The sequence below is a fragment of the Dipodomys spectabilis genome, unplaced genomic scaffold, assembly GCF_019054845.1.
Source record: "Dipodomys spectabilis isolate Male_0828 unplaced genomic scaffold, ASM1905484v1 ptg000297l, whole genome shotgun sequence".
NCBI classification, from domain to species: domain Eukaryota; kingdom Metazoa; phylum Chordata; class Mammalia; order Rodentia; family Heteromyidae; genus Dipodomys; species Dipodomys spectabilis.
In genome coordinates this window covers 7,930,712-7,956,393 of record NW_024870974.1, presented here as the reverse complement: position 1 = coordinate 7,956,393, position 25,682 = coordinate 7,930,712, and the positions used below count along the sequence as shown (strand labels likewise).

The window sequence follows — 25,682 nt, the reverse complement described above, 5'->3', positions numbered from 1 at the left end:
GCCCTTGTGAATAACTTCAACACAGAATCCAGACTCCTTATCAAACATTTTGCTTTACAAACTGCCATCTATCTTAGAATATAACAAGTTATTTCTGAAAATATTCACTTACACTACACTTCTGTAAACACCTTTAACTTGGTCTCTGTGTACTCAAAACTCAACTTTTGCAAATTGGTAAAAGCGTATTTTTTCATTATTAGCTTCATTACCACAGGAAGGAAAAGAGAAAAATTTACATGCCTGACTTACAAAGAATAATCTGAGGTAACTCAGATAGGCCTTCTCTGTTTAAGTATGAACCAAATTTCTAGGATTCAAATTATCTATAGCTGAATAAAAGCTATGCTATTTAAAATCTCAGTGTCTTTGCTTCTTCATTTGTAAAGTGGGGATAGTGCCTGCATATGACAGGGTTACTGTACAGGTTAATGTGCACATTAAGGTGTTGTTATTCAACTACTAGTATGCATAAATACTCCTGTAGAATTGGTAACTATTTTCAATCGAATAAATGAAGCCACATCCTACAGTAAACTTACTCATCCATTCTACATTATGAAATAGATTCATTTGTAAGGTTGTCTTGAACAGAAAGAGTAAGATAGGATAGCTATGAAAATTGCAAGACATGATATGTAAGTCACAATTGCCAAGTGATTTAAAATCATTTATCATACTCTGTCCCAATGGAGAAAAATTAAAACATTCTAAACTGTGTTAATGAAATGCTTTTTTCTAACTTCAGAACCCTTTACATTTAATCTATTCTTCCTCAGGCCCTAAATACTGACACTTTCAAACTGGACATCTTAGCATTACCGAAATTGTGAGTATTAATTTCTAAGAGACGTACCAGTCCAGTCACACTTGCTGCCAACACACCACCACCAAATGACTTTTAAGCAAGTTCTTAAAATGCTCATGACTGTACATTATAGACAGACAATGTAACTCAGCTAAACCAATCACTCCTGCTTAAACGGCAGACATTAGATACAGAATGTTGAGATTATAAATAGAAGCTTCAGCATTTCTAAAATACTGAACTGGAGGTGTTAACAGCACTGAAAGCATTCAGCTGGTAATTTACGTTACCATATTAAAAGTTTTTAAATTCTACAATGAAACCAATGCTATTCATTTCATGTTTATTTTATAAGGATCTTTGTCAAGTTTATCAATTTGAAAACAATAAATTCATCATCAACACTTAAAAGACAAATTTTCCTCATGTCTTAGATATCCATTCTGCTACCTACAATTAGGCTTACCCTTAATCTACAATAGCCGTATTTCATTTCACAACATCTGAACTATATATACAAGTATGTATTATCAACAAAATATTTTCAAGTTGCCTTCAAATGATACCAACAAAGAGTAGATCAAGTTTTCAAGTGTACAGAAAACCATACTACAACAATTGACCAATATAAATATGTGTTAATACTCCTTTATTACATTCTATTTAGATAGCAACACTAATAAAATTCTCAATGCATATGCCCCCACCACCTGTACTTTATTTTCTATGCTAGCATTCTGACCCTTATGTAATGTAAGAACATCTTAATTTAGCAACCAAGTTGGACAACCACGGTTCCTATCAAATGGTGATGCACCAAAATCCCAATTCTCATGAATTTTAACATACTGAAAGTACATTATTTACGTAGGATGGGAGGATGTGCCTTAACTTGATTTAAAAAAAAGATAGCCACATCAGTTTAATTCCATATATATGATACTACCTATGCAATTTATTAAAATTGTAATAAACATAATAAACTAGTGCTCCAAACTTATGCTGTTCATATGGAAGACACAAGAGAAGACACAATAGAGACTGCCTTGCAATAACAAGTACAAATTCCTTCTATAGAGATGTAGAAATAAAAGGACAAATCTACTTGTCTAAAAGACAATTGACTGTACACATTTTATTTACAGTTTTGTACACTGTCTTAATAAGAATGGGACCGCTTCTCTACTTGAGCCATTTTTAACCAAAGCAAAATAACCTAAGTAATACAAAGTGTTAAAATACAGCATAAAGGTACAAAAACAGACATACTAATTCTAGTTAGGAATGTAATTATGATGTTACATTTTTTATAATCCACAATTATGTTTAGGAAATCACATAAACATAGATCACTGATTTGAATAAAATGCATAAACTTGAAGCAAAGCTTTGTAGTTACAAAAAACAAAAAAGTTACCAAAGAATGCACAAAATTAATGTTTATTCCACCTTTGTGTCATATTCCTGGATCCTTCACCAATGTTACATGAGGAAAAAACAAAAGCAAAACAAATGAAAAACTGAAATCAGAATCACTAATGTTATCAAGTAGGGAAACAAATAAATTAAAATCTAGCAGCCATCAGCAAGAGTACAGCAAAGATACTGCTGTAAAAAGAAACAAAGAAAATTGCTAGAAAACTGTATGCATCATATTCTTTCAAACCAGCAAAATATGCTCCTGCATAAAATGGAACAGATTTTTTTTTCCTATTAAGGTATAGAAACTCAAGTTCTTTTCGAATATTGTGGATGGGCAAATGTGTTTGTAATGGTAATTCTACTAGGCTTTTACAGAGTGAGCCAGGAACACATTTATAGATTCTGGGGATGACATGTACTGTAATTCTTTGATTTGTATAGTGGACACTCTAGCAAAAGTTAAAAAAAAAAAAAAATGAACACAGAAGTACAAGACAAAGGCGAATGAGACTTCTCTTATATCTTAGTAACATTTAGATGGAATCAAATTTAAATGCAGTCCACTCTGCTTTGATGAGGCTTTGGTTCAGCTCCCAATCTCGATTGCTTGACGCAGTCTCCTATGAGAACACTCAGAAGGTGTCTTCTTAAACAACAAACCTATTTTTAGTGGTGGAGCCGCTCTTAGTAGCTGTGTCTGCATGGGACTGATAACCAATCACTATCTTTGGAGGAAGTCCTAACCTTTCCTTGTATACCCTCCTAGAAGACAAAAAAGTAAATATTATTCATCAAAAACTTTCAATTTGTCTTTACATAACAATTATTTACATGAGAGTAAAACGTAAATTCATTTCCTTTTAGCAAAATTTTCTCTATTTTGACAAACTTGGTTAAGAGCCATTCACGTGTGTGAGAGTGTGTGTGTGTGTGTGTGTGTGTGTGTGTGAGAGAGAGAGAGAGAGAAAGCGCGCACGCGCGGGCGAGAGAGACACAAAAGCAGGATCAATACCCTCACAGCATTTATAGCTTAGTCAGGAAAAGATAACCAAGTGGTATGTACATGTCTACTTTCATTTTTTTGATTGTATTGAGTTACTGTAGTGGCCTATGAGTTTGTGTGGGCTGTACAGCCAAGACCTTGTGTCAAAAAAAAAAAATAAATAAATGCCTAAGAGTAAAGTGTATTTTTCACATAAAATCTAGTAAATGCTGTGTATCACTACAAATTACATTTACCATATCTACCTCCAATGAGATCACATACACAAAAAAGAACAATTAGAGGCAAACTCAGTATTCTCCAGATACATATACATAATTTTCTGCCTTCTACACTAACTTTAACACCAAATTTCCAAGAGATGTGATTAAGAACAAAATGCGATGAGTACCGATTAGTATTGCAACTAAGGACTATGAGACTATATAAATTGGAGGAAGAGGATGTAATCTCATCAATAATATTAAAGAAATCCCCCCTTCACGGCTGGGTGGCTCAATGGTAGAGGGCTTGCCTTGCATGCTCAAGGCCCTGGGTTCGATTCCTCAGCACCACATAAGCAAAAAGAAAAAAAGCCGGAAGTGGCGCTATGGCTCAAGTGGTAGAGCGCTAGCCTTGAGCTGAAGAACTGAGGGACAGTGCCCAGGCCCAGAGTTCAGGCCCCACGACCGGACACCCCCCCCCAAAAAAAAACAACAACAACAAAGAAATCCCCCCCCTTCAAAAGTCATGAGGCCCCAAAGTATTCGTTAAGAGATTAAAATACGTCAGAAGGCTGGAAATACACCACTCTTCCAAAAAAAGTACAAAAATATGCACATGATGTGAATCTTAAACAAGACAAAAACTAAGATATATTACTTAAATTTCCATAGAAGTTGTCTATAGTGTTACATGCATAGTGAAAACACACATGTCAACATACAAATCAGAAATTCTATACATTTGTGCTTTTCAAAGTAGCATGTTTTCTTAGCACTTTTCCAACTAGGGAAAACTATTTTTGCATTTAGTAAATGTATAAATGCAGTGCCAAAGTAGAATGCTCTAGTGATCACGTACTCCACTGCCAAGAAAAAGATTTTACTGAAATGAAAAAAAAAACCCCTAAGAATACAACATGGAACACTAATAGGATTCCAAAGTATAAAAGCATTCATGAAGAAACAAAGACAATAATTATTTACAAACCCAAGTGCTTCTATCTTTTAAAAACCGGTTTCAGTTGTCCTCTTACTGTCAAAGGAATAGGCAGAGTGAACTTACCCTATGTGTGTAACAGCCTCTCTGTTTTCACATTCAGTAGTCCATATTGCTATCTTATCGCCTTTAGCTCTAACGTTAACAACAGCTCCACATACATCATCACTGTAGTCGTCGAAAGATTCTCCAATAAGGCACAGCAGCTTTAAAAGAATTCCAAATTGCATTCAATGCATTATAAACAACTTAGTGTTTGTACACTTTCAAAATTAAGATCAGCTTTCAAATCAATAGCTGACTTTTAAAAATGACTATATTTATGTATATATTTCTGGCCTTGACTTTTTAAAGATGTTCTAATTTTCTTGGCAAATTAGGCAGCTGATATATGGACCCACAAAGAAAAAAATCAAAACAACAACAACAAAAAATTGGAGGTGTGGCTCAAGTAGCAGAGTGCCTGCAGATTTGTATACAAAAAAAAAATCCCTATACTGTCAAAATCTTTTTTAAAAGACACGGAGTCTTAGCCGGGCGTCGGTGGCTCACGCCTGTAATCCTAGCTATTCAGGAGGCTGAGAACTGAGGATCACAGTTCAAAGCCAGCCCGGGCAGGAGAGACCGTGAGACTCTTATCTCCAATAAACCACCAGAAAACCGGAAGTGGCACTATAGCTCAAGTGGTAGAGTGCTAGCCTTGAGCTGAAGAGCTGAGGGACAGCGCTCAGGCCCAGAGTTCAAGGACCATGACCCACCAAAAAAGACACTGAGTCTTGATCCTGAACCCTGTTTCTTAGAAGCCTGGAACCTGGAACTTTTGCCTACACATAACTGCTTATCTTTTCCTGTTTAACATATCTTAATAAAGCTAAAGTTCAGTTACCACATCAGTAATTTTACTGTTTGCTTCTCAGATGTAAAAAACAAAAAAGAACACACACACACACACACACACACACAGAAACATAAAAGAGGCACAAAGAACCATGCTATAAGTAAACTGAAAAAACTTAAATTATGCATAGTAACTATGGAAGAGTTGGAAGATAAATCAAAATCATTTTTTACCTAACTGATACTACAGAATGTTTCACGGGGGCTGGGAATGTGGCTTAGTGGTAGAGTGCTTGCCTAGCATGCATGAAGCCCCCGGTTCGATTCTACCACATAAACAGAAAAGGCTGGAAGTGACACTGTGACTCAGAGAGGCTCAGGGACAGAGCCCAGGCCCTCAATTTAAGTCCCAGGACTGGCAAAAAAAGAAAAGATTTGCATAACAGAACAAAAATATTTGTCAGGCTTCATAGCCTATGACTGAAATCCCAGCACTCAGAAGACAAAGGGAACAGGAGGATCTTGATTACTATAGCCTGCTTTAACATGGGTAATGTGGTCCCATGTCAAGAAAGCAAGGTTGGAGATGCAGCTCTGTAGCTCAGTGGTACAGCACTTGCCTAGCAAATACAGGGATCTGGGCTCAATTCTTAGCACCAAAAAAAAAAGTAACAAATTAAAATGTAATGTACTGTGTCAATATTCTAAAACTGTTGTATAATGTTAAAACCTTACTGTCTCTAGCCAAAAGCGATCCAGGTCACTTCGTCTCTGCTGTTTGTTCAATGTAATTAGCCATCGTCCTCCCCGTTTATTTTTCTCATCTTCCCACATAGGCTCAATACCATCCTACAGAGAAAGAACACAACAGTATTAGATATGCTGCTGTACCTCCCGTTGGGAAGACAGAACTTTGTCATTTGTTGCTATCAAACCTCTAGTTTTCACTTAATTTGGAAATTCTTAAACTTTCTGATTAGACACCACTTAGGAGGCACAGACACCCCTGAATCTAGAAAATATAAGCAAAAATTATTTAAGTGCAGGGCTAATTAATGCCCTACTCCCACCACCTGTAAAGCCCATTTGTAAATACCTCATGATCTCTGTACTTCTGTACTTCATGTAAAGAATAATTGACAACCAAAGCCATTATCAAAATCAATCTCACAATGTCCTCATAGAATAGTCTCCCAATTTCTGTGATTTGTATCCTAGCCTGTCATACCATAGCCTCGTTAAGGCAATTTAGTTATTATCTTATGCATTATCACACACTAACCTAAGTTGTGACAAGATCTCTTAAGTATTTTAATGCCTTAGTCTTCAAATAAATACACAAAATCACCAATAGCATACCTTAAAAAGTGAGTAGTCACATCCAGGCATTAAATTACTAGACAACTGGATATGGTTGTATAGACTAAGTAAAAGAAAAGAACAATTAAAAACATAGTATGTAACACAGAGTTTAGGTGCTCACATACACACACTTAGAAAACACATAACAAGTGGAATTGTTGACTATCAAAGAGTTAATTCTGAAATGGACAAAATAGACTTTAACAATGAATTAGATGCTTACAAAAATTTATAATAAGAAACTATGTTGGAGGGGATGAATACACACACACACAGACACACACAGACACACACACACACACACACACACACACAAAATACCAGTCCTAGTTCTTGAACTTGGAGCCTTGAGCTTCTTTGCTCAAGGCTAGTGCTCTACCACTTGAGCCATAGTACCACTTTCAGCTTTGTTGGTACTTAATTGGAGATAAGCTCTCAGGGGCTAAAGTGAGGTTGCTTTTTAAAAAAATAAAAAATTTATGAGGCTAATAATTAGTTTTATTTGCAAACACATCTGATCAAGTGGGGGAAAAACCCTACCTGGCCATCAAGATTAAACTGAAATAATAAACATTACCACCTTAGAGGTATCCAAGAGTAAAACAGACCCAACAATTTCCAATCATCAAAAGTTGTTACCTGTTATAATTAGCACAATAAATACACAGGGAAATTTGAGACATATATACGTATATAAAGACTGGAATATAGTCTAGCACGTACAAGGACTTGTGTTCAGGACCACAGGTAAAGGAACACCTGTTTTTAGAGACTAAACATTTTAACTTGGTGTAGTGACACATGCTGATAATCCTAGCACTTGGCAGACTGACACTAAGGCAGGAGGCTCTCCAGTTTAAAGATGATTTACTGAAACTGTCTCAAGAAGAAAAATATTTTTTTCCTTGGAAAAGACTTAATTTTAAATTGCATTTTTAAGCCATAAAGCTTATGGTTTCAAATTTTTGCTAACCTAGAAATAAGTCTCAAAAACAATTTTTCTTCCTAAAGTTTATCACCTAGTATAATGAAATTACTCCCATCACATATTCTGTGACGTTCATTTGACATTCTTCTGTATTTTGCTAACTTCAGCCTTTGCTGTCTCAAAATCCTTAGCACTGGAAATTCCAGATATTGCATTGGAAAGTGTAAGTTTAACAAGGTTTTGGAATACCCTTATGGGGCAAATGTATCTAGGCAACCACCAAAGGGAGCAAATTCTATCTCCATGTCAAAAATTCTAGGACCATGAAGGATTTAAGGGAAGTAGATGTTTCAACTAAGATTGAAGCATTCTTTTCTGTTGTTTTTTTAACCCAGTGCTGGGCCTGGAGGGCTTGTGTATACTAAGCAAAGCACACTAAGCTTTATCCTCTGCCCAAGACTGAAACTCTCTAAAAGTGTCATGAAGCATAATCACTAATTCAAACATTTGTGAGAATTAAAAAATGTTCTATAAATGGGAGTTCCACTTAAAATGAAAACCTATAAACACACACACACACACACACACACACACACACACACACACACACACACACACACACACACACACACACACACACACACACACACACACACACGGTTACTTACGCCCAAAAGTCTTCAACAGTATCAAACTTGGAGATCAGTCGAAGGTTTGCTTGCCAAGTTTTGCTTTTATCATTTTTAAAAAACCACAGCGCCCATCTAAAAATAAAAGGCAATGTAAAAAAATTTTTAAAGGTAGTTGTTTTCCCATTTTCATAGCAGTATTATTCACTGGATAATAAAGGTGGGAAGCAACCATGAGTCCATTAAGATGAACGGATGAACAAAATAGTATCAACACACAAACAACATTAATCAATTAACAAGGAAGAAAATCCTGACACCTGATACAACAGGGATGAAGCCCAAGGACACGTTGCTAAGTGAAATAAACCTATTACAAAAAAAAAAAACCAAATATTCTGATTCAATTTCTATGAAGCACCTAAGGTAGTTAAAATCAGAAAGACAAAGACTGGGCAGAGGGGACAGAGGTTATAAAATTGATGAGTGGATGAGTACTAAAGATAGTTTAGGAAATGGATTACACAACAATGTAAATGATCCAAATCGTTTTGTACTAGGTTTAAACTCTTGGTGCTCTACCACTTGAGCCATACCTCTAGTCCTAGTTTTTTGCTGGGAAACTAGAATCAAGAATCTATTAGATTTGTCTGCCTGTGATACCCTGAAACTTCCATATCAGCCTCCTGAGTAGCTAGTATTACAAGTGTGAGCCACTCAAGCCAGCTTGTGAATGTATTTTCATATTACTAAGTTTTTTAAATGGCTATCAAGGTAATAATATTTATGTGTATTTTACCATAAACACTTAGGACAATTTGAAATGATAGTTCCTACTACAATGACATCAGTTTATATTTTTTATTAAAAACAAACATTTTGTCTAGGGATATGCTCTGCAGTTAAACTGTGAGAGGCCTGGGTTTGATTTTCAGCATTGAAATTAAAAGCAAACAAACTGACAAAAGTTGTAAGACTGGGTATGACGGCATACACCTTTAATCTCAGTCTGTGCTTGGGAGGCTAAGTGCTTAGGAGGATAAGACAGGATTGCTGAGTTCAAGGAATGGGCTGCATAATAAGACTAAGTTATATCTACTATTTAACAAGATTCTGTTATATCTACTTCTCTAGAAACCTCTAGGTATCCAGAAGCTAACTCAAGGGAATTATAGAACTTCAGAGACAACTGCAATGTGCTAGGTTTTATCATAAACACAAGCAAACTCGGTTACTTAAGAAAACAGAGTAGAAACAACCATAAAGGAAAATGATAAGGCTCTATTTTGAAAGGAATGAACAGCCATCAGTCAGAGAAGATTCTGTAGTTACTGAACATATAACAGGAACAATAAAAGGACTGAGTTAACACATACATTTGGAAATAATGTTACTGTTATTTATCTGTACATACTTTTACTTAAGTTTCCTTCCTGAATAATACACAATAGCATAGATATACCTTATAATAGTTTTTCTAATATCTTGACAAATTCATGATTCACCTTTAGATGAATGAAACTCAGTATTCTCTGAAATACAATAGTTACCCCTTGGGTATCCATGGGTTCCAAATCCTCAGGTCCTGCATCCTCGTATTAGACCAACCACAAAGGGAAAATGTCAAAATAAAAGAAAAGCTCATGCTGTACCAAACTGACTTATCTCCTAGACAATACTGTGTAACAAACATTTATTTGGTGTTTTCACTGTATTATGTATTATAAATAATCTAGAAATGATCTAAATATATAATAGAATAGAATGTACAAACTTGCCATTTTACATAAAGGACTTGAGCATCTTCAGAGGTGCCGAACCAATCCTATAAAAATCTGTTGTTAAATTTCCACCTGTTTACAAAACTTTTTCACAGTCTGCATTTAAACACTTTTACTGCTTGACAAAATAAAATGCTCAGGCAACCAAAGTAAATTACTTTTTTCAATGGTATCATTTATAAACCATGATTATTTTTTGAAAAATGGACCAAATAGGACTACTGCTTAAAATTTGAGCTCTCAGAAAAAAAATTGTGATTTTGGAAAGCTTTCATTTGCCATTGCAAGCCTGATAATTTCCTAAAAAGAAATTAAAGACATTTCTGATAAGTTTAGAGCTATTAATGAATTATTAGTGTTGACACATATAGTGACAACATTTAGAAGATTCTCATTACTTGCTGAGTGTATGTTACAAACTCATATACAGATAGAAGACCCACTCTAAGTCCCACCCTCTCTGCCCCTAAAAAAATAAAAACCCAATATATTTAAATGTAACAAGAGTAGAAGGATTCTAGATTATGTTTTCAGATTCCATGTTGTAACTATAGAAAATCTAGTAAGAAGAGTGGCTACAATCACTTAAAAATTCTCCTTTTTGCCGGGCGCTGGTGGCTCATGCCTGTAATCCTAGCTACTCAGGAGGCTGAGATCTGAGGATCGCGGTTCAAAGCCAGCCTGGGCAGGAGAGACCGTGAGACTCCTATCTCCAATAAACCACCAGAAAACCGGAAGTGGCGCTGTAGCTCAAGTGGTAGAGCGCTTGCTTTGAGCTGAAGAGCTGAGGGACAGCGCCCAGGCCCAGAGTTCAAGCCCCACGACCGACCAAAAAAAAAAAAAATTCTCCTTTTTCCAAACCAGAACCAATGTAAGCCATATTTTCTTCTTGTATTTCCAATAAACCAACTCATCTCCACAAACTAAATACACATGTAACTATAATAAATGAGTTGCAGTCAGGTGCCAGTGGCTCACACCACCAATCCTACCTGCTCAGGAGGCTGAGATTGAGAAGCATGGTTCAAAAGCCAGCTCAGGCAGCCAAGTCTGTAAGACTCTTATTCTCCAATTAACTAACAAAATTCAAAGCTTACCTGTTTTGTAGAGGATGTTTAATATAGTGTTCTGGGTTAGCAACCTCCTGATTAGATTCTGTTTTCTCCTCTTCTGTAGGTGGGGGGTTAGGAGTAGGAGTGGTTTCCTAGTGGAAAGCAATGAAATACCTTAAATTTCTTGATATCCCCATGATCGCAATACTCTAAATAAACTTGAGCCAATGGTGCCAATATTTTAAAAACAGACTTAAATGCTACCTAACAACTCTAGTATCCTCTATTCTAGTTACCTCTTCCTTAAAAACAAAAGGTTTCTAAATTTTAAAATGTGGTCAAGAAAATATAGTTATCTTCTCATTTGAACATTTTAAAATAAGGACTATGGAAGATTATATAACGAAGTTGGAAGAATCAACCAGCTTTCATAACATGTCACCAAATTAAAGTACTATATTAAGGGCTTGGAGATGTAATTCAATGGTGAAGCACCTGTCTTAGCATCCAATCAAAAGACTCTGGGCTCAATCACCAACACCACAGAAGAACAAATAAAACATATTACTGTTGGGATAGGATTTAAACTTTCAAAAAGTAAAACAACTATATAGAATAACAAGAGGAAAAAAGGCTTTGTAAGTTCCTTCATGTCTTCCTGTTTACCTATGGCAACTTCAAACTTTCAATAGGCCATAAGCAAAAAAAGTATACATTGGTTTGAACTTTAAATTCTTAGGCTGTTAACACCTAAAAAATTTAAGATTGGTGTTCACCATTTTCCTTCATATTGCCTATTATAAATTGGTATCAACAAAGGAGCAGAAGCGGAAAGAAAAGCTAACAGGTAATAAGAAAACTTTATTATAACAGTGCTTGGTATCAGATTTTTCACTTTTTAACTCTTTTCTACTGGTTTAACTGTGTATAGTACAAATCCGCTGCCTGTGTACTCTACAACTGAGCCAGAGTTTCAGATTTATACCTAATAACTGAATAGTAGCCAGAGACTTGTGTTAACATAACAATACATATACATAATCTCTAAAAGAGCCCAAGCCAGACAGGTAATGCAGTGATTTTAGAGGATGCTTTCTTGATATGACCTGTAGAGGAACTCTTACATGTTTAGCTCATCAAATCATTCAGAGTAAAAGCTGTTTTTTTTTTTTTTACTTTGCTTCAGCTGTAATAACAAACAGCCACCATGCTTAACACAAAAGGAAATTATAGGTTTGATAAATTTAAATGAAAAAGTTTAAATGCCTACAGAATAGTAAAGGGTCTAACATTTACAAAAAGCAGTAGTTAATTTTTGAAAAAAAAAAAAAGATCAAGTATTTTTACCAGCATATTCTCATTAAGTTCAGGTAAGTCTCTGAATTCCTGAAGGCCAGTTTCTATCTCACTAGCTTGAAATTAACTATGCTGCCCCAGACAGACCGTGCAGGAGCCCCCAGTGGGTAAATGAAACAAAAATACAGTGACAGCTGGACCTTGGGGAACAAGATAGGAGAGAAAAATGAGCTATGGAAAAAGTGGGTTCCCAGGTAGTTATTAACTCCCATTTCCTGCATGGGGAGCAGGAAATGTTTATTTCTCCCTATTTTAACCCCGCATACTAAATCATTGCTAAATCTTAAAAAGGAGCAAGACCCCCAAAATCTAGGTAAAAGTCCCTCACAGGTCCAGTCATAATCTGGAATGGTTAGAGCATAATTCTGGGTGGCTGAGTGGCAAATACCTAGGCCAAAGCTTCAGAAGTATGCAAAGTATCAGGAAAACTGAACTCAAGATTCAGCTGAGCAAGGGGGAGTAGATGTGAACCCTTGTAAATAAAATCATAGAAAAGCCACATCATGATTTAGGAGTAAGAATAATGCAGCAAACTGAAATAAATCTACAAACAAGCCTTGACAGAATCAAACCAATTCACCTATAAAATTAACTGTGGCCGGGCTGGGAATGTGGCTTAGTGGTAGAATGCTTGCCTAGCACGCATCAAGTCCTGGGTTTGATTTCTCAGGACCACATAAACAGAAATGACAGAAGTGGCACTGTGGCTCAAGTGGTACAGTGCTAGCCTTGAGCAAAAGAAGCTCAGGGACAGTGTCCAGGCCCAAGTTCAAGTCCTAGGCCTGCCCGCCCCCACCCAAAAAAAATTAAGATTACAATGGGAGAAAAGGATGAAGATAGTCAAAGATTTTAGAAAAAGAATAAATTTTTTTTTTAAAGATAAAGAATGTCAAACTGCCAACTACAGTATGTATTCTGATCAGTATTCTCAACGCCTTGGAAAACTGAAGGCGTGGATGAGACAGACTTGAGTTCAAATTAAAAAAAAAAAAGGCCACTAAAAGTGAAGCAAAAAGGGAAAAACAGTGTAGATTTGAACTACTGGCTAAACAACATCAGAGAATGAAACAGAAGCACCACATGAAAAAATAAATGAAAAACTTATAAATCTGACTAAAAGCTAAAGTCAAATTCAGACAGCTCAGCAAATTCCAAACAGTAAAAATATAAACAAAACAACTCTGGATACCTCAAGTGTGATAAAGAAACAGCTTTCATGAAAACTACAACAGCTAACTTCTCCACAGAAACTATGAAAGCATTAGAAAACAGAATCAGGGGGAGAGAGGGGATAATGGGGCAACAAGGAAGGGAAGGGGTAACAGTGATAGACAAGTTATGTACTCATTGCCTTACTCATGTAACTGTAAGCCCTCTTAACAATAACATTAAATTTAAAAAAAAAGAAAACAGAAGTGGTGCTGTGGCTCAAGTGGTAGTCTTGCCTTGAGCTGAGGGACAGCGCCCAGGACCAGAGTTCAGGCCCCAGGACTGGCAAAAAACAAACAAACAAACAAAAACACAAAAAACAACAACTAAATCACATTTAAGTGCTGGAAAAAACTTTCATCTGAGAATCTGATCTATAGGATAAACAGCATCCAAAATATCTCTGGAACGCCCTAATGAAACCCCGTGGTACAATCAACACACACACAGAGAAATGACAGGAAATGTGCTGGGATAATGGGGTGGTGGGCACCAGTGGGAGAGATGCTAACAAAGAGGATGAATAAGGATGCCCATTGTTGGGGTAGTTTATTTGCATGCATGCAAATAGAACAATGAAATCTATTGAAACTGGTTTTAGAAGGAGGTGTGGAATGGGGAAGGATGAGAGGTTCTTAACTTCGAAACAGTCAAGTCAAATGTTTTATTACTTAAATGTGGTAAAACAAAAATATAAATCCACTTTCAGGCTAGGCCAGGCAGGCATAATGGTTCACGCTGTAAAGCCCCGCACTCTGCAAGATCTTAAGCTAAAGGCTATCCAGGGTAATAAAGACACTTCCCCCTGCATCCTCTGAAGAACAAACATCTTTCAGGCTGGTTCTACAGGGACCTACAAGCTGTTCTTTGGGGAAAGCCCCATACTTTAAAAATCTATAACATGGGCTGGGAAGGTGGCTCAGTGGTAGAGTGCTTGCCTTGCATGCATGAGGCCCTGGGTTCCATTCTCAGCACCACATAGCAGAAAAAAAAGCCAGAAGTGGTGCTGTGGCTCAAGTGGTAGAGTGGCTCAAGTGGTTGAGGGACAACGCTCAGGCCCCACAGCCAGACCCCGCCCCCCCCCCCCAAAAATCTATGGCATTACAGAGATTGAGAAATGATGTCCAGAACAAACGTCATGATGTACTAAATTCTTCAACCAAAAAGTGATGAATAATTATGGAACTATGCCAAGTCAGAACAAAGAAATGCATATTATTTTTTAAAGAACCCTAAGAGAACTGCTCTGAGGTTACTGATCAGTAAAGCATAAACTTCAATTTGCTAACTATACTTAAAAACTGCATGTAAAATTAACAGAAGGTTGGACCCCCTATCCAAATTTTAGATAAATCATGATGTTGATTCAACTGAGATACATGTTACATGTATTATCAACAAAACTCCCTAAAACTCCTTAACAGGTGTCTTTAAAAACTGTTTTATTGTTTTAATTATGCAAGATAGGAAGCATGTAAAGGAAGTAATATTATCTTATCAATCTATATGGGAACTAAAAACTGATTTCTAAGGACAAAGTTTATTTTAAGGTTACAAACCTATTTTTACAAAAGGTTGCCTCCTATAATTCAAAATGCTGCAAATTGTGTAATTTATATTCAGTTTAAAAAGGAAACTTGTTGGAGACAAGTTTCCAGCCTAGCAAGCATGAGGCTGAATTCAAACATGAATACTATCAAAAAAAGATACAAGGAAGGAAGGAAGGAAGCTAGCTATAACTGAAAATCTAGTCAGGCACTAGGGGCTCAAGCCTATAATCCTAGTTACTCAACTCAGGTGGCTGCGATATGGAGGATCACAAAGCCAATCTCAGCAGACAAGTCCTCTTGTCTCAATCTCCAAAACTACCAGCAGAAAAATGTGCTTGGGATGTAGCTTAACTACTAGTGGGTCAACAGAGCAAGCAAGGCAAGCAAGCTAAGAGGCTCTAAATTCAAACCCTGGAACCAGCAAAAACACATACATACATACAAACCTTTTTCTTTTTTGAGGTTTGAATTCAGGGCTCCATTCTTACAAGGCAGCTGCTTTACCACCTGAGCCACACCTCCCATCCTTTTTGCTTTACTTTTCCATGTTTTTGCCTTGGACCAGGATACTCTTACCTATGCCTTCAACAGAGCTGAACCCACAGGAATGAGTACCTCCAGATTATTAGCTGACACGGGATCTTACTTTTTTCTGGGCTAGCCTCAAACCCAGACCTCAATATGCCTAATCTTTGCCTCTAGAGAAAATGGGATTACAGGCATGCATAACCACACCCAGAAAAATAAAACAAAACTTTACTACAAAGATCTACTAGATCCCTATCATTACTCTCTCAGCTTTGTGGATCTCCCAGTAAGAAAACTTCACTAGAAATTATGTCTTCAACGTCCATGGTTTACGAATCACCTGGACAAAAAAAAGGGCTAATTTAACATATTTTGGTCAACCTAAAAAGATGGCATGCCTTTGAAAAGTCACTATGTAACACATTTCAGGTGGGCAGAAAAAGGAGGAGCAAAGCTATAAGGCTGTGCTGTATCTAGAAGATGGGTACCAGGGTCCCCAAGAGGTGTTATGAAACCAAAGACAGAGTGGTAGGTTGGCCAGACCAGGCTACAGTGTATCTTTTTATTCTATGGCCAGTGAAAGCCATTAACTGGCAGGTCAAAGAACTTAGATATGGATGGCAAGTAAGGAAATAATAATGACAACCAAAGCTGGGCGCCGGTGGCTCATGCCTGTAATCCTAGCTACTCAGGAGGCTGAGATCTGAGGATCACGATTCAAAGCCAGCCCAGGCAGTAAAGTCCATGAGACTCTTATCTCCAATAAACCACTAGAAAACCAGAAATGGCACTGTGGCTCAAGCGGGAGAGCGCTAGTCTTGAGCTGAAGAGTGCAGGGACAGTACCCAAGCCCAGAGTTCAAGCCTCACGACCGGCCAAAAAAATAATAATGACAACCAGTCTAAGTGCAAAATATTAAATCTCACTCTAGACCTGCTAAGTTTATGAGGTTGAAATAAAATGTTCAGTATTACAATTTCGTGATCCCTGAGGTAGGCAGACTGCCACAGCTAACAGAAGAAGCTAGCTGGGAAGAAAAGAGTCACGCAAGATTGTATCAAACAATCTTCTGCAAAGACTACAGTAGGATTTTTACTACATTTTGTGAAAATTAGCATACTTAAGTCAGGTTTTATAGTAATCTAGTAGGACAATACGACTATTACAAATCTAAGTGTTTCCCAGAGTATAGAATCATTTCTGATGATGTCTTCTCTACTAAATCTGACCAAATTTTACATCCTTCCTACCAGCTTCCATCTATTTTGCTCCAATTCAAAAATCTTGGTGTGCTTTTCCATGGCTTTGAAACCACTCAAATTTCTCACCAACTCTCAACCTAAATATAAAATATTTTCTAGAAATAAACACTGGCCTTTGGTCTCAGGATATTCATTTGTATACTTCATTACCTTCACACAAGTATTTTTTCATAACATCTCCAGGATTTCCCCCTTCACCCTCAGCTTAGGTGACGTTCATTGAACAGGAGCAATCCTGGCACTTACACTGACTGGAAGCAAACTCCCTTTGTGCAGGAAAGTTAAAGTATACAAATGGAAAGTAAACATTTAGTTACTCAATAGTAATTATATGACTACAGAAACTAGTCAAATTCACGATTACATTTCACAAGCTTTTTCTTCTTTATTATTTTATAAGAGTTAACAGATTGGTAGTTTTGGGGGGTTTTTTGTTGTTGTTTTGGTTGGTCGCAGGGCTTGAACTCTGGGCCTGGATGCTGTCCCTGTGCTCTTCAGCTCAAGGCAAACACTCTACCACTTGAGCCACAATGCCACTTCCAGTTTTCTGGTGGGAGATAAAGAGTCTGACAAATTTGCCCGGGCTGGCTTTGAACAATGATCCTCAGATCTTGGCTTCCTGAGTAGCTAGGATTACAGGTCTGAGCCACTGGTGCCCGGCTGGTAGTTATTTTTTACCAGTAGGAGAATGATGAAAGTGAATGAGTTTGGCATATAGTGATCAAAACTGTCAGCCACTTCTGGCAATCGGTCCTAGTACTATCAGATGTTATTTAAGAGCTTGGAAAGGGAGAGAAGATGAGATACACTGAATGAGATACACTGAACCATTTTCAAGCTCTAGGGAGGTCTGGTTATCCTTTTCAATTTTATAAGTTAAAAACAGAAGCTGAATCACTTTCATATATAAGTAACATTAGAGAAGTAGTAACCTAAACTGCTGGAGACATGCTCTCTATCTATCCTTTGCTTCTAGCTATCTATCCCTAGTCCTTACCACCAGACCTCCCCAAAACCCCTCTGTGCTGGGCGCTGGTGGCTTCTGCCTGTAATATTAGCTACTCAGGAGGCAGAGATGTCAGGATCACAGTTCAAAGCCATCACAGGCAGCAAAGTCTCCAATTAACCACCAAAAAACTCGAAGTGGTGCCATGGCTTAATGTGAATATTGGAAGGAAAATGGTGGTGATTAGTTTGGAAATAACTACCAACATGAGTACCATATTCAAGGTAGCCGGGACACAGACTGACAGTGTGTGCAGCAATGTATGCAGCAAAGGCAGAAGCCAGCAGACCTTTAGAATTAAGATTAGGATTGAAGAAAGAATAGATTAAAGGTAATTCATTGAAAGTTGTTCAAAAGCAGCTGGATCTTTTAAACCCCTTCCAGTATTCTCAATTACAGAAATTGCTTCCATGAGCTCAAAATAAAAAAAAAAAACAAGCATCTTGAAAGAAACAGACAGAAAAAGAAAATGCCTTAAATATGTGTGTATGTCCTCAAAGGGACAAATCATGATTTTGCACACATACATATAAAAAGGTTACCAAAAGCTATAGAAGTGAGCATTCAGAACAAAGACAGGAAGGGGGTAGTGGTTAAAAGGGAAGAGAAAGGAAGAAATATACCTAGAAATGAAAAATAAAAGTTAGGAAAATACACAAATTTCCAAAAAAATTAGACTAAGAAATCCAAAATCTACTCTGAATAGCAGTGTCAAAGAAAAGAACCAAAGAAGAAAAGAAAATCTGACAGAACTAATGGATCGGAGCTGACTGATTGGTGATAATACTGGTTATGTGACCTCAGTGCTTCATGCTCTCACCTGGCTTTTTCTCTCAAGGCTACCACTCTACCACTTGAGCCACAATTCCATGTCCTGAGTTGCCACATTTTAAAAGTTCAATCTTTTGGCTCTCTGCTTTGAAGAGGTCATCACAGAGCAACTTTCTTCAGGTGTCTCCTACCAGCAACATCTACCATACTACCACACAAGTTCAAGCCTCCAGATTACTGTCTGTCATGTACCGAGATGTACTAGTGGGAGGTCAGGTCCATGTCTAATCGGGCCTCAGTATTTACCCCTGGGTTTGTCTCCAAAAGAAAAAAAAGGTTGGCAAGGACAACTCCAAGACAACAGGTGACTAGAATAAGGAATACATGAATCTGACTGTTCAGAACAAACAGATTTTAGTTTGTACCTTCTTCTTCTGCCAGATCACCAAAGTCCTTAAGGAATCATTAATACAGAACAACAGGAAAACATTAAACACAGTAGAAATATCACTTTTGCCAAGACTGTCAGCACTTAGTCCTGAGAGCTTTGGGGAGGCACTAGAGATAATGGACATTACTTGGATTTGTAGGCTGCAATGCTACTGGCTACCACTTCTTGACATTGACAATGATACAGAGGAATGCCTACATGAAAATATCTGAATGACCATCTGATAGAAATGAAAATGACTGTGGCTCATGCCTATAGTCCTAGTTACTCAGAAGGCTAAGATCTGAAAGACCAGGGTTTGAAGCCCCTAAAGTAGGAAGTCTATGAGACTCTTATAGCCACTTAACTACCAAAAAGCCAAAGGTGGAGCTGGTTCAAGCAGCAGAGCACTAGCCTTGAGCAAAAAAAGCAAGGGCAGTGCCTAGAGCCTGAGTTCAAATCCTAAAACCAACACCCCCCCCCCTAGAAATTTCAGACTTACCAAACTACAACAGAAGTTGACTATGCAATGTCCAACTACTACTTCAATTTCCCAAAGAAAAGAATTCTATGCCCCAACTATGAGTATACTACTAAATTCTGTCTCAAAAAACTGACTCAACAGTCCAGACCAAAGCAATGTGATTCAGTCAAATGTACTAGAGCAATGTCGCTGACACTCTTATTTATGACTAGATATCTATTATTCTGCCTTTAAAAAAAAATGAAACGCAACAAAACTACCAGCTGGGATTTAGGGGCAATGTTTGCTAGGCATGCACAAGGCCCAGCCCTGTCAGATAAGTTGTAGTTCCCTTGTTTTCCCCAGGAGGAGCTCTAGTAGAAATTCCAGAAGCTGGAGACCATGCTTAGTAGCTTATGCCTGTAAATCCCAGCAACTCAGGAGAGCTCCATAGAGGTAGGATTCTGGTCATAGGCTGGCTCTGGGCAAAAGAGAGTTTATCTGAAAAACAAATCAAAGAAAGTCTAGAAGTATGTGGCTCAAGCTGTAGAGTGCTTGTGGTCCTGAGTTCAAAACCCTAGAACCACTCCCCAAAAAAGAAATTCCATAAGTTAAACCAAACTATGAACCAAAAATTGCACTCAAATTATCACCTCTTAGGAAGAAGTGAAGGACAGTATTGCTGCTTTACACATAATGTGGGGGTCTTTTATTTTTACTTTTTTCAAAACTAAACAGCTAAAAGAAACACAAAATGAAGACCACTATAAAAAAAAAAGAACAAGCCAGGGGCTGGGGCTCACACCTGTAATCCTAGCTACTCAGGAGGCTGAGATCTGAGGATCATGGTTTGAAGTCAAGTCTAAGCAGGAAAGTCCATGAAATTCTTATCTCTAATAAACCACCCCAAAAAGCCCAAAGTAGAGCTCTGGCTCAATCACTGGAGCCCAGAGTTTAAGCTCTGGGACAGGCACACAGGCAACTCACACACATGGACTGGCATGACACACAAATTCAACTGGTGTGAAGAGGATAGATAGGGACACCTGGAGATTATAGGTAGGCTTTGCCTTCTTTGCTAATGGTCAGGGAGTGACAAAATGCAGCTATGTGAACTTCCTGGAAGATATGGGTGCATGCAACAGTGATTGAGCATTTGTTTTATATAGTTTTTCATTATTGACCAATGTCACTTCTCACATCAAAAAGCAAAATCACTTTAAAGTATCTTATTCCAATTCTGCTAGAGAATGTTTGTGGTTACAGAAACATAAAAATTAAACTATAATTCACACTTACTCATACTTGTCAAAACTCTGTGATATGGATGGTATAATTCACATTTGCAAAAGATTAAAGTTATTTCCAATAGTAGCAGGAAAGGAAAATTAGAAATTCCATTGCTAAGCCAGGCGCCTGTGGCTCATGTTTGCAATCCTAGCTGCTCAGGAGGCTGAGATCTCAGGATCACGATTCAAAGCCAACCTGGGAAGCGCAGTCTATGAGACTCTTATCTCCAATTAACCACCAGATAACGGGAGTTGGAACTGTGGCTCAAGTGATAGAGCCCTTACCTTGAGCTGAAGAGCTCAGGTACAGCATCCAGGCCGAGTTCAAGCCCCATGATCAACCAAAAAAAAAAAAAAAGAAAGAGAGAAAGACAGACAGGAAGAAAGAAAGAAAGAAACAAACAAACAAATTCTACTGCTAGAATAATATAATTCACAGGACAATTTCACGAGTCCTTTATTAAGTTCAATACTGCTATTATATCAATTGTATCAATACTCCTACTATCATCTTAACTTTATAAACAATTATTTCATAAAAGTGTTAATTGCTTATGATGTTCCGTGCAAATTAACCACACTCACTTTACAGAACTGAAAATTTCAGAGTAAACTGTATTTGTGCACTGAAGTTTTCTTAGTAATTATGTATTTTAGTTCAGAGTATAAAGTGAAATTTGGAATATAAACACTAAAACCAAATTTACTTCATGAACTTTATATAATGGGCTTTCATTTTAAAAAATGCCTATACTAATCTGTATAGTCTGCTTAGCAGTGTTGCTTTTTGTTGACAAATACACTGAACTGTATATAACAAATGCATATGTTATATTTTCAAGTCATATTTAAATTCTTTGCAATGCAAACTTTCCCAAGTATTAAAAAATACTAGATCTGGGCTGGGAAGGTGGCTCAGTGGTAGAGCACTTGCCTTGCATGCTCGAGGCCCTGGGTTCAATTCCTCAGCACCACATAAGAAAAAAGCTGGAAGTGGCGCTGTGGCTCAAGTGGGAGAGCACTAGCCTTGAGCTGAAGAGCTGAGGGACAGCGCCCAGACCCAGAGTTCAGGCCCCACGACCAGACCTCTCCCCCCCACAAAAATACTAGATCTGCTAGCTGTTTAAGCGATTCATTATGAAATTAATGTACAGTTTTAAAACTCAAGGAAGACTTGGATGCTGGTGGCTCACACCTTGTCTGTAATTCTAGATACTCAGGAAGCTAAGATCTGAGATTGAGGTTCAAAGCCAGACCAGAGAGAGAGTACATGAGACATTATGTCCAGTTACCCAGCAAAAAGCTGAAAGGGAAGTGTCACTCAAATGGCAGTTAGCCTTGAACAAAAAAGCAAGAGCTTGAGGACCTTGAGGTCATAGTACAACACACACACAAATCAAGAGCAATGTAAAAGCAATTTAAATTACATGTCATCAATTGAAAGAAATGAAAATGAAGCTCTTCACTTAGAAAAGAACAAGTCAAAAGTTCAATTCAGAATGAAGCTAAAGAAAGCTACAGAGAATTACAGAAACTAATGGGACTATTCTCTAAATTACGAACTAAAAAACAAAGCTACTAAGAAACAAAAGCCACTTGGAGGTAAGCCCTGGGGAAACTACCTTGCCACATACACTAACTAATGTATTTAATTTTGACCCAGTGACAATTCAAATGGCATAAGGTAAGCAGTACTGGTTTGTCTTATTAATGTTCAAACTTCTGCCTTATTACCTGCACTGAGGTAAAATTATTCCCTTAATATTCTCTCTCAAACTCAACAACTGAGTACTTTAACCTGTGTTAAAATAACTAAACTCAAACACTTTAAAAACCAGACAATATTGAGCATGAACTGATTGGTATTCTGTATAATTCTTACAATGGACAAAATATAGAATGACATTTTGTGTAACTTTGTATCCTGCAAGACACTTAGCACACATCCTAAAAATGTCAGATGCTTGAAGTACAAGTCCTTCATCACTTTATAGTTCTAGTCTGTGTTGCCAAAACAAAACTATATGGCTTTGCAAACTCCAAAGGACCTAAACATTACTGATGCTTCACAGAATACATTATTGGTTAAACTTCTAAGGTTTGCTTTTATTACCATCTGTAACGCTTTTTTCCTGACACTGGCACATTGTGGAGAAGCAGATTCAGTCAAATGTGAACTTGAGAACTTGCCAAAGAAATTCAAAACTTAAATTTCAAATTTTTACCTTAGTCAATTTTACTACCAACCTTAATTTTGAAACTAACGTAATTCCCAGGAAGATAACTGGTGGAAAATTGGTACTAAGATTAAGCAAACCTTTTTTTTTTTTTTTAATTCCCTCAGCTCCAGGAAGCAAGGGCATTTTACATTAAAAACAAAAAAAAATTAAGAATAAAAAAGTCACTTGGTAGTCTATGTAAGAGATTCTTAAACAGTTTCCCCGTCCCCCCAAAAAAAGCCAAACCAAAACTGGTAAACCATTATCAGTATCAGGACTCCCATAAAATGAAACGCTACACAAAATGATCCTAGCATGGAAAATCAGGACTTGCTCCCAAAGTGCTAAAGCTTTTCCGGTTGCTAACGTGCTCCACTGGGCATCTGCGATACTGTCACACAGTCCTGACATTCCGGAAAGAAAAGGGAGCCCCACAAAGTTTCACGGAGCCATTGGGGGGGGGGGGGGGTCAAGCTCAAAGTGCCAAAGTATCTTCTGCTCCGGAGTACCTGCCACCAAGTTTCTGGGCTGGCTTCAATTAAGTTTAAAACAGCTCAAAAAGAAAAAAAGAAGGTAGCATGGTTTAAAATAAAAAAAAAATAAAAAAAAAAAAACAGGGAGAAGCGGGAGTGAAATAAATGGAGAAGCAATCCTGCCAGTTTGTCTTTCCAATCAACCGTGCCCTCGCAGTCGGCCCGCCGAGCCGCGGAAGGAGAGCTGGAAGGACACCCGCTCCCACTCTCCCAGGCGTGCGCACTGCGCGCAGAGGATGAATGAATGGGAGGCAAGCAGGCGCGTGTGAAATGCAGCAGGTCCGGCCGACGACCAGACCCGCAGCCGCGATCGGTAGGCCTCGCTCCTCCCCCTTCCCTCCTCCATGACAGCCCAGTCCCGAGCACCGAGGGGCGAGGACAATGTGATCCCCCCCCGCCTCCCTCCCGCCCGCCCGCCCTCCCGCCCCCGGATCACCACCCACCCTCAGCCAACTCGCAGAGAGCTCCGCCACGCGACCCCGGGGGAGGGGGGGTTCCCTCCTCCACTTCAAACCTTTCTGGCCTCCCCGGCCGCCAGCCCCGGCAACTCTCCGGCGCGCTGGAGTAACATGCGCTCGCCCCCCCGGTCGCCTTCCCCTAGGCGAGGTCCAAGCAGCTGCTCCGCGCGCGTCCCGGCTCCACTCCCGCCTAACCCACCCTCCGGCCCCGCGCGCCCACCGGCTCCCCCCCGGCCCACCGGTCTACGGGCGCCTCGCGCGCCGCCCGCCCCCGGGCGCGCCGGAGCCGGGCGCGGGGAGGGATCGGGAACGGGAGTGCTGCCCCCGGGGCTCCCACCTCCAGCCTCGTTCCAGGCCGGCTCGCCGCCCACCCTCCCCGCCAATCCCGGTGCCCGCTCCCCGCCGGGCACGCGCTCACACCGCGATCCCCAAAGCCCCGAGCCGCCGCCGCCGCCGCCCTGCACCTGGGTCTCCCCCCCACCCCCCCCCCGCGGCCCCGCCGAGCCGCCCCTCCCCCCCCGCGCCCCGACTCCGCGGCCCCCGGCGGAACGTGTGCGCTCCACGCCGCCGCCGCCGGGCACCCCGAGCTGCCCGCGGAAAGGTCAGACCCGAGAAGAGGGGGAGGGGGCGGCCGAGAAGGTAGCGTGCGCGCCGGGAACGCCGTCCCGCGGGGGTGCCCCGGTCCGAGGGAGGGGGACGGAGCGCGGGGACCCCTGGGGGTGGGGGCCACAGGCCATACTCACCGGTTCCACAGTCGCCATCTTAGATCGATCTGATCGCACAACCGCTCCTGAAGGGGGGGTGAGAGGAAAAAAATGAGATTCAAACCGGATTGGCCGGCTATGGCCCACGTGACCGACGTGTCCGTTTGGCCCTGGCGGCGCCTGCGCAAGATTGCGGCTGCGTAGGGGGGGGACGAGAGGCTTCTGGGAAGTGGAGTCTCTCCTTCCCCCCCCCCTCCCTTCAGGCCGAGAAGTTGTTTTTTTTTTTTTCTTTGAGAAAGGGCCGGTCACGTGGTCGTCCGGGGTCTCGGCGGCGGCGGCGGCGGCGGCGGCGCGGGTCTCGGCGCCGCGGGCGCTCGCGTGCTGCGGGGCGTGGAGTTCAGTCCTCGGCTCTTGCGCCCGCCGGGCTGCGGCGGCTCTCACGGCCGGGCATGCCTCGGGTGCCCTTGGTCGCCCCGTCCCGCCATGGTCGCCCGGAAGGTCGGGAACTGCACCCTCAGCACGCGCGGGCAGGCTTCATTGGCTTCGCGGAGGTCTTCGGGCCGGCGGCTGGTGCGTTCACTTCGTGTGCTTCTCGCCTCCCACCATCTCCCCCCCACCCCACACCCCCGTGTGTTTATGTTTTTCCGGTTAGTGTCGGACGACGAAGGCGGCGGCGGCGGCGGCGCTCGGAGGGTGGAGCACGCCCCGCACGCGGCCCTCCGCCCCGGCCCCGGCCCCCGGGCTCGGCTAGCGCGGGCGGCCGCTCGGAGCCATCTCTGCCCCCGGGGCTGGGCGGGGCCGCCCGCTGAACCCCCTGGCCGCCGGCCGCGGGACGGGGAGGGCGCCCGGGGCGGGCAGCTTTCCCTGTTCCAGATTCCGGAG

At 40.1% G+C, this 25,682-nt stretch overlaps 1 protein-coding gene across 1 annotated transcript; it reads right to left on the bottom strand.

Moving 5' to 3' along the window:
• Nucleotides 1-1,134: 1,134 nt before the first annotated feature.
• Nucleotides 1,135-24,904, bottom strand: Eif4e (eukaryotic translation initiation factor 4E). The gene is made up of 7 exons (XM_042701685.1): nt 24,840-24,904; nt 11,068-11,174; nt 8,229-8,324; nt 6,630-6,693; nt 6,006-6,119; nt 4,500-4,639; nt 1,135-2,992 (listed from the first exon to the last, which is right to left on the bottom strand). The coding sequence occupies exons 1-7, from the start codon at nt 24,855-24,857 to the stop codon at nt 2,878-2,880; spliced, it is 654 nt and encodes a 217-aa protein (XP_042557619.1). The 5' UTR covers nt 24,858-24,904; the 3' UTR covers nt 1,135-2,877.
• Nucleotides 24,905-25,682: the final 778 nt, after the last annotated feature.

Coding starts and splice junctions, on each gene's coding strand:
- Eif4e (XM_042701685.1), bottom strand. Junction 4,640..6,005: donor ATCGCTTTTGGCTAGAGACA/GTAAGGTTTTAA, acceptor ATTCTTTTAAAG/CTGCTGTGCCTTATTGGAGA. Junction 2,993..4,499: donor GAGGCTGTTACACACATAGG/GTAAGTTCACTC, acceptor TTTGTCTTCTAG/GAGGGTATACAAGGAAAGGT.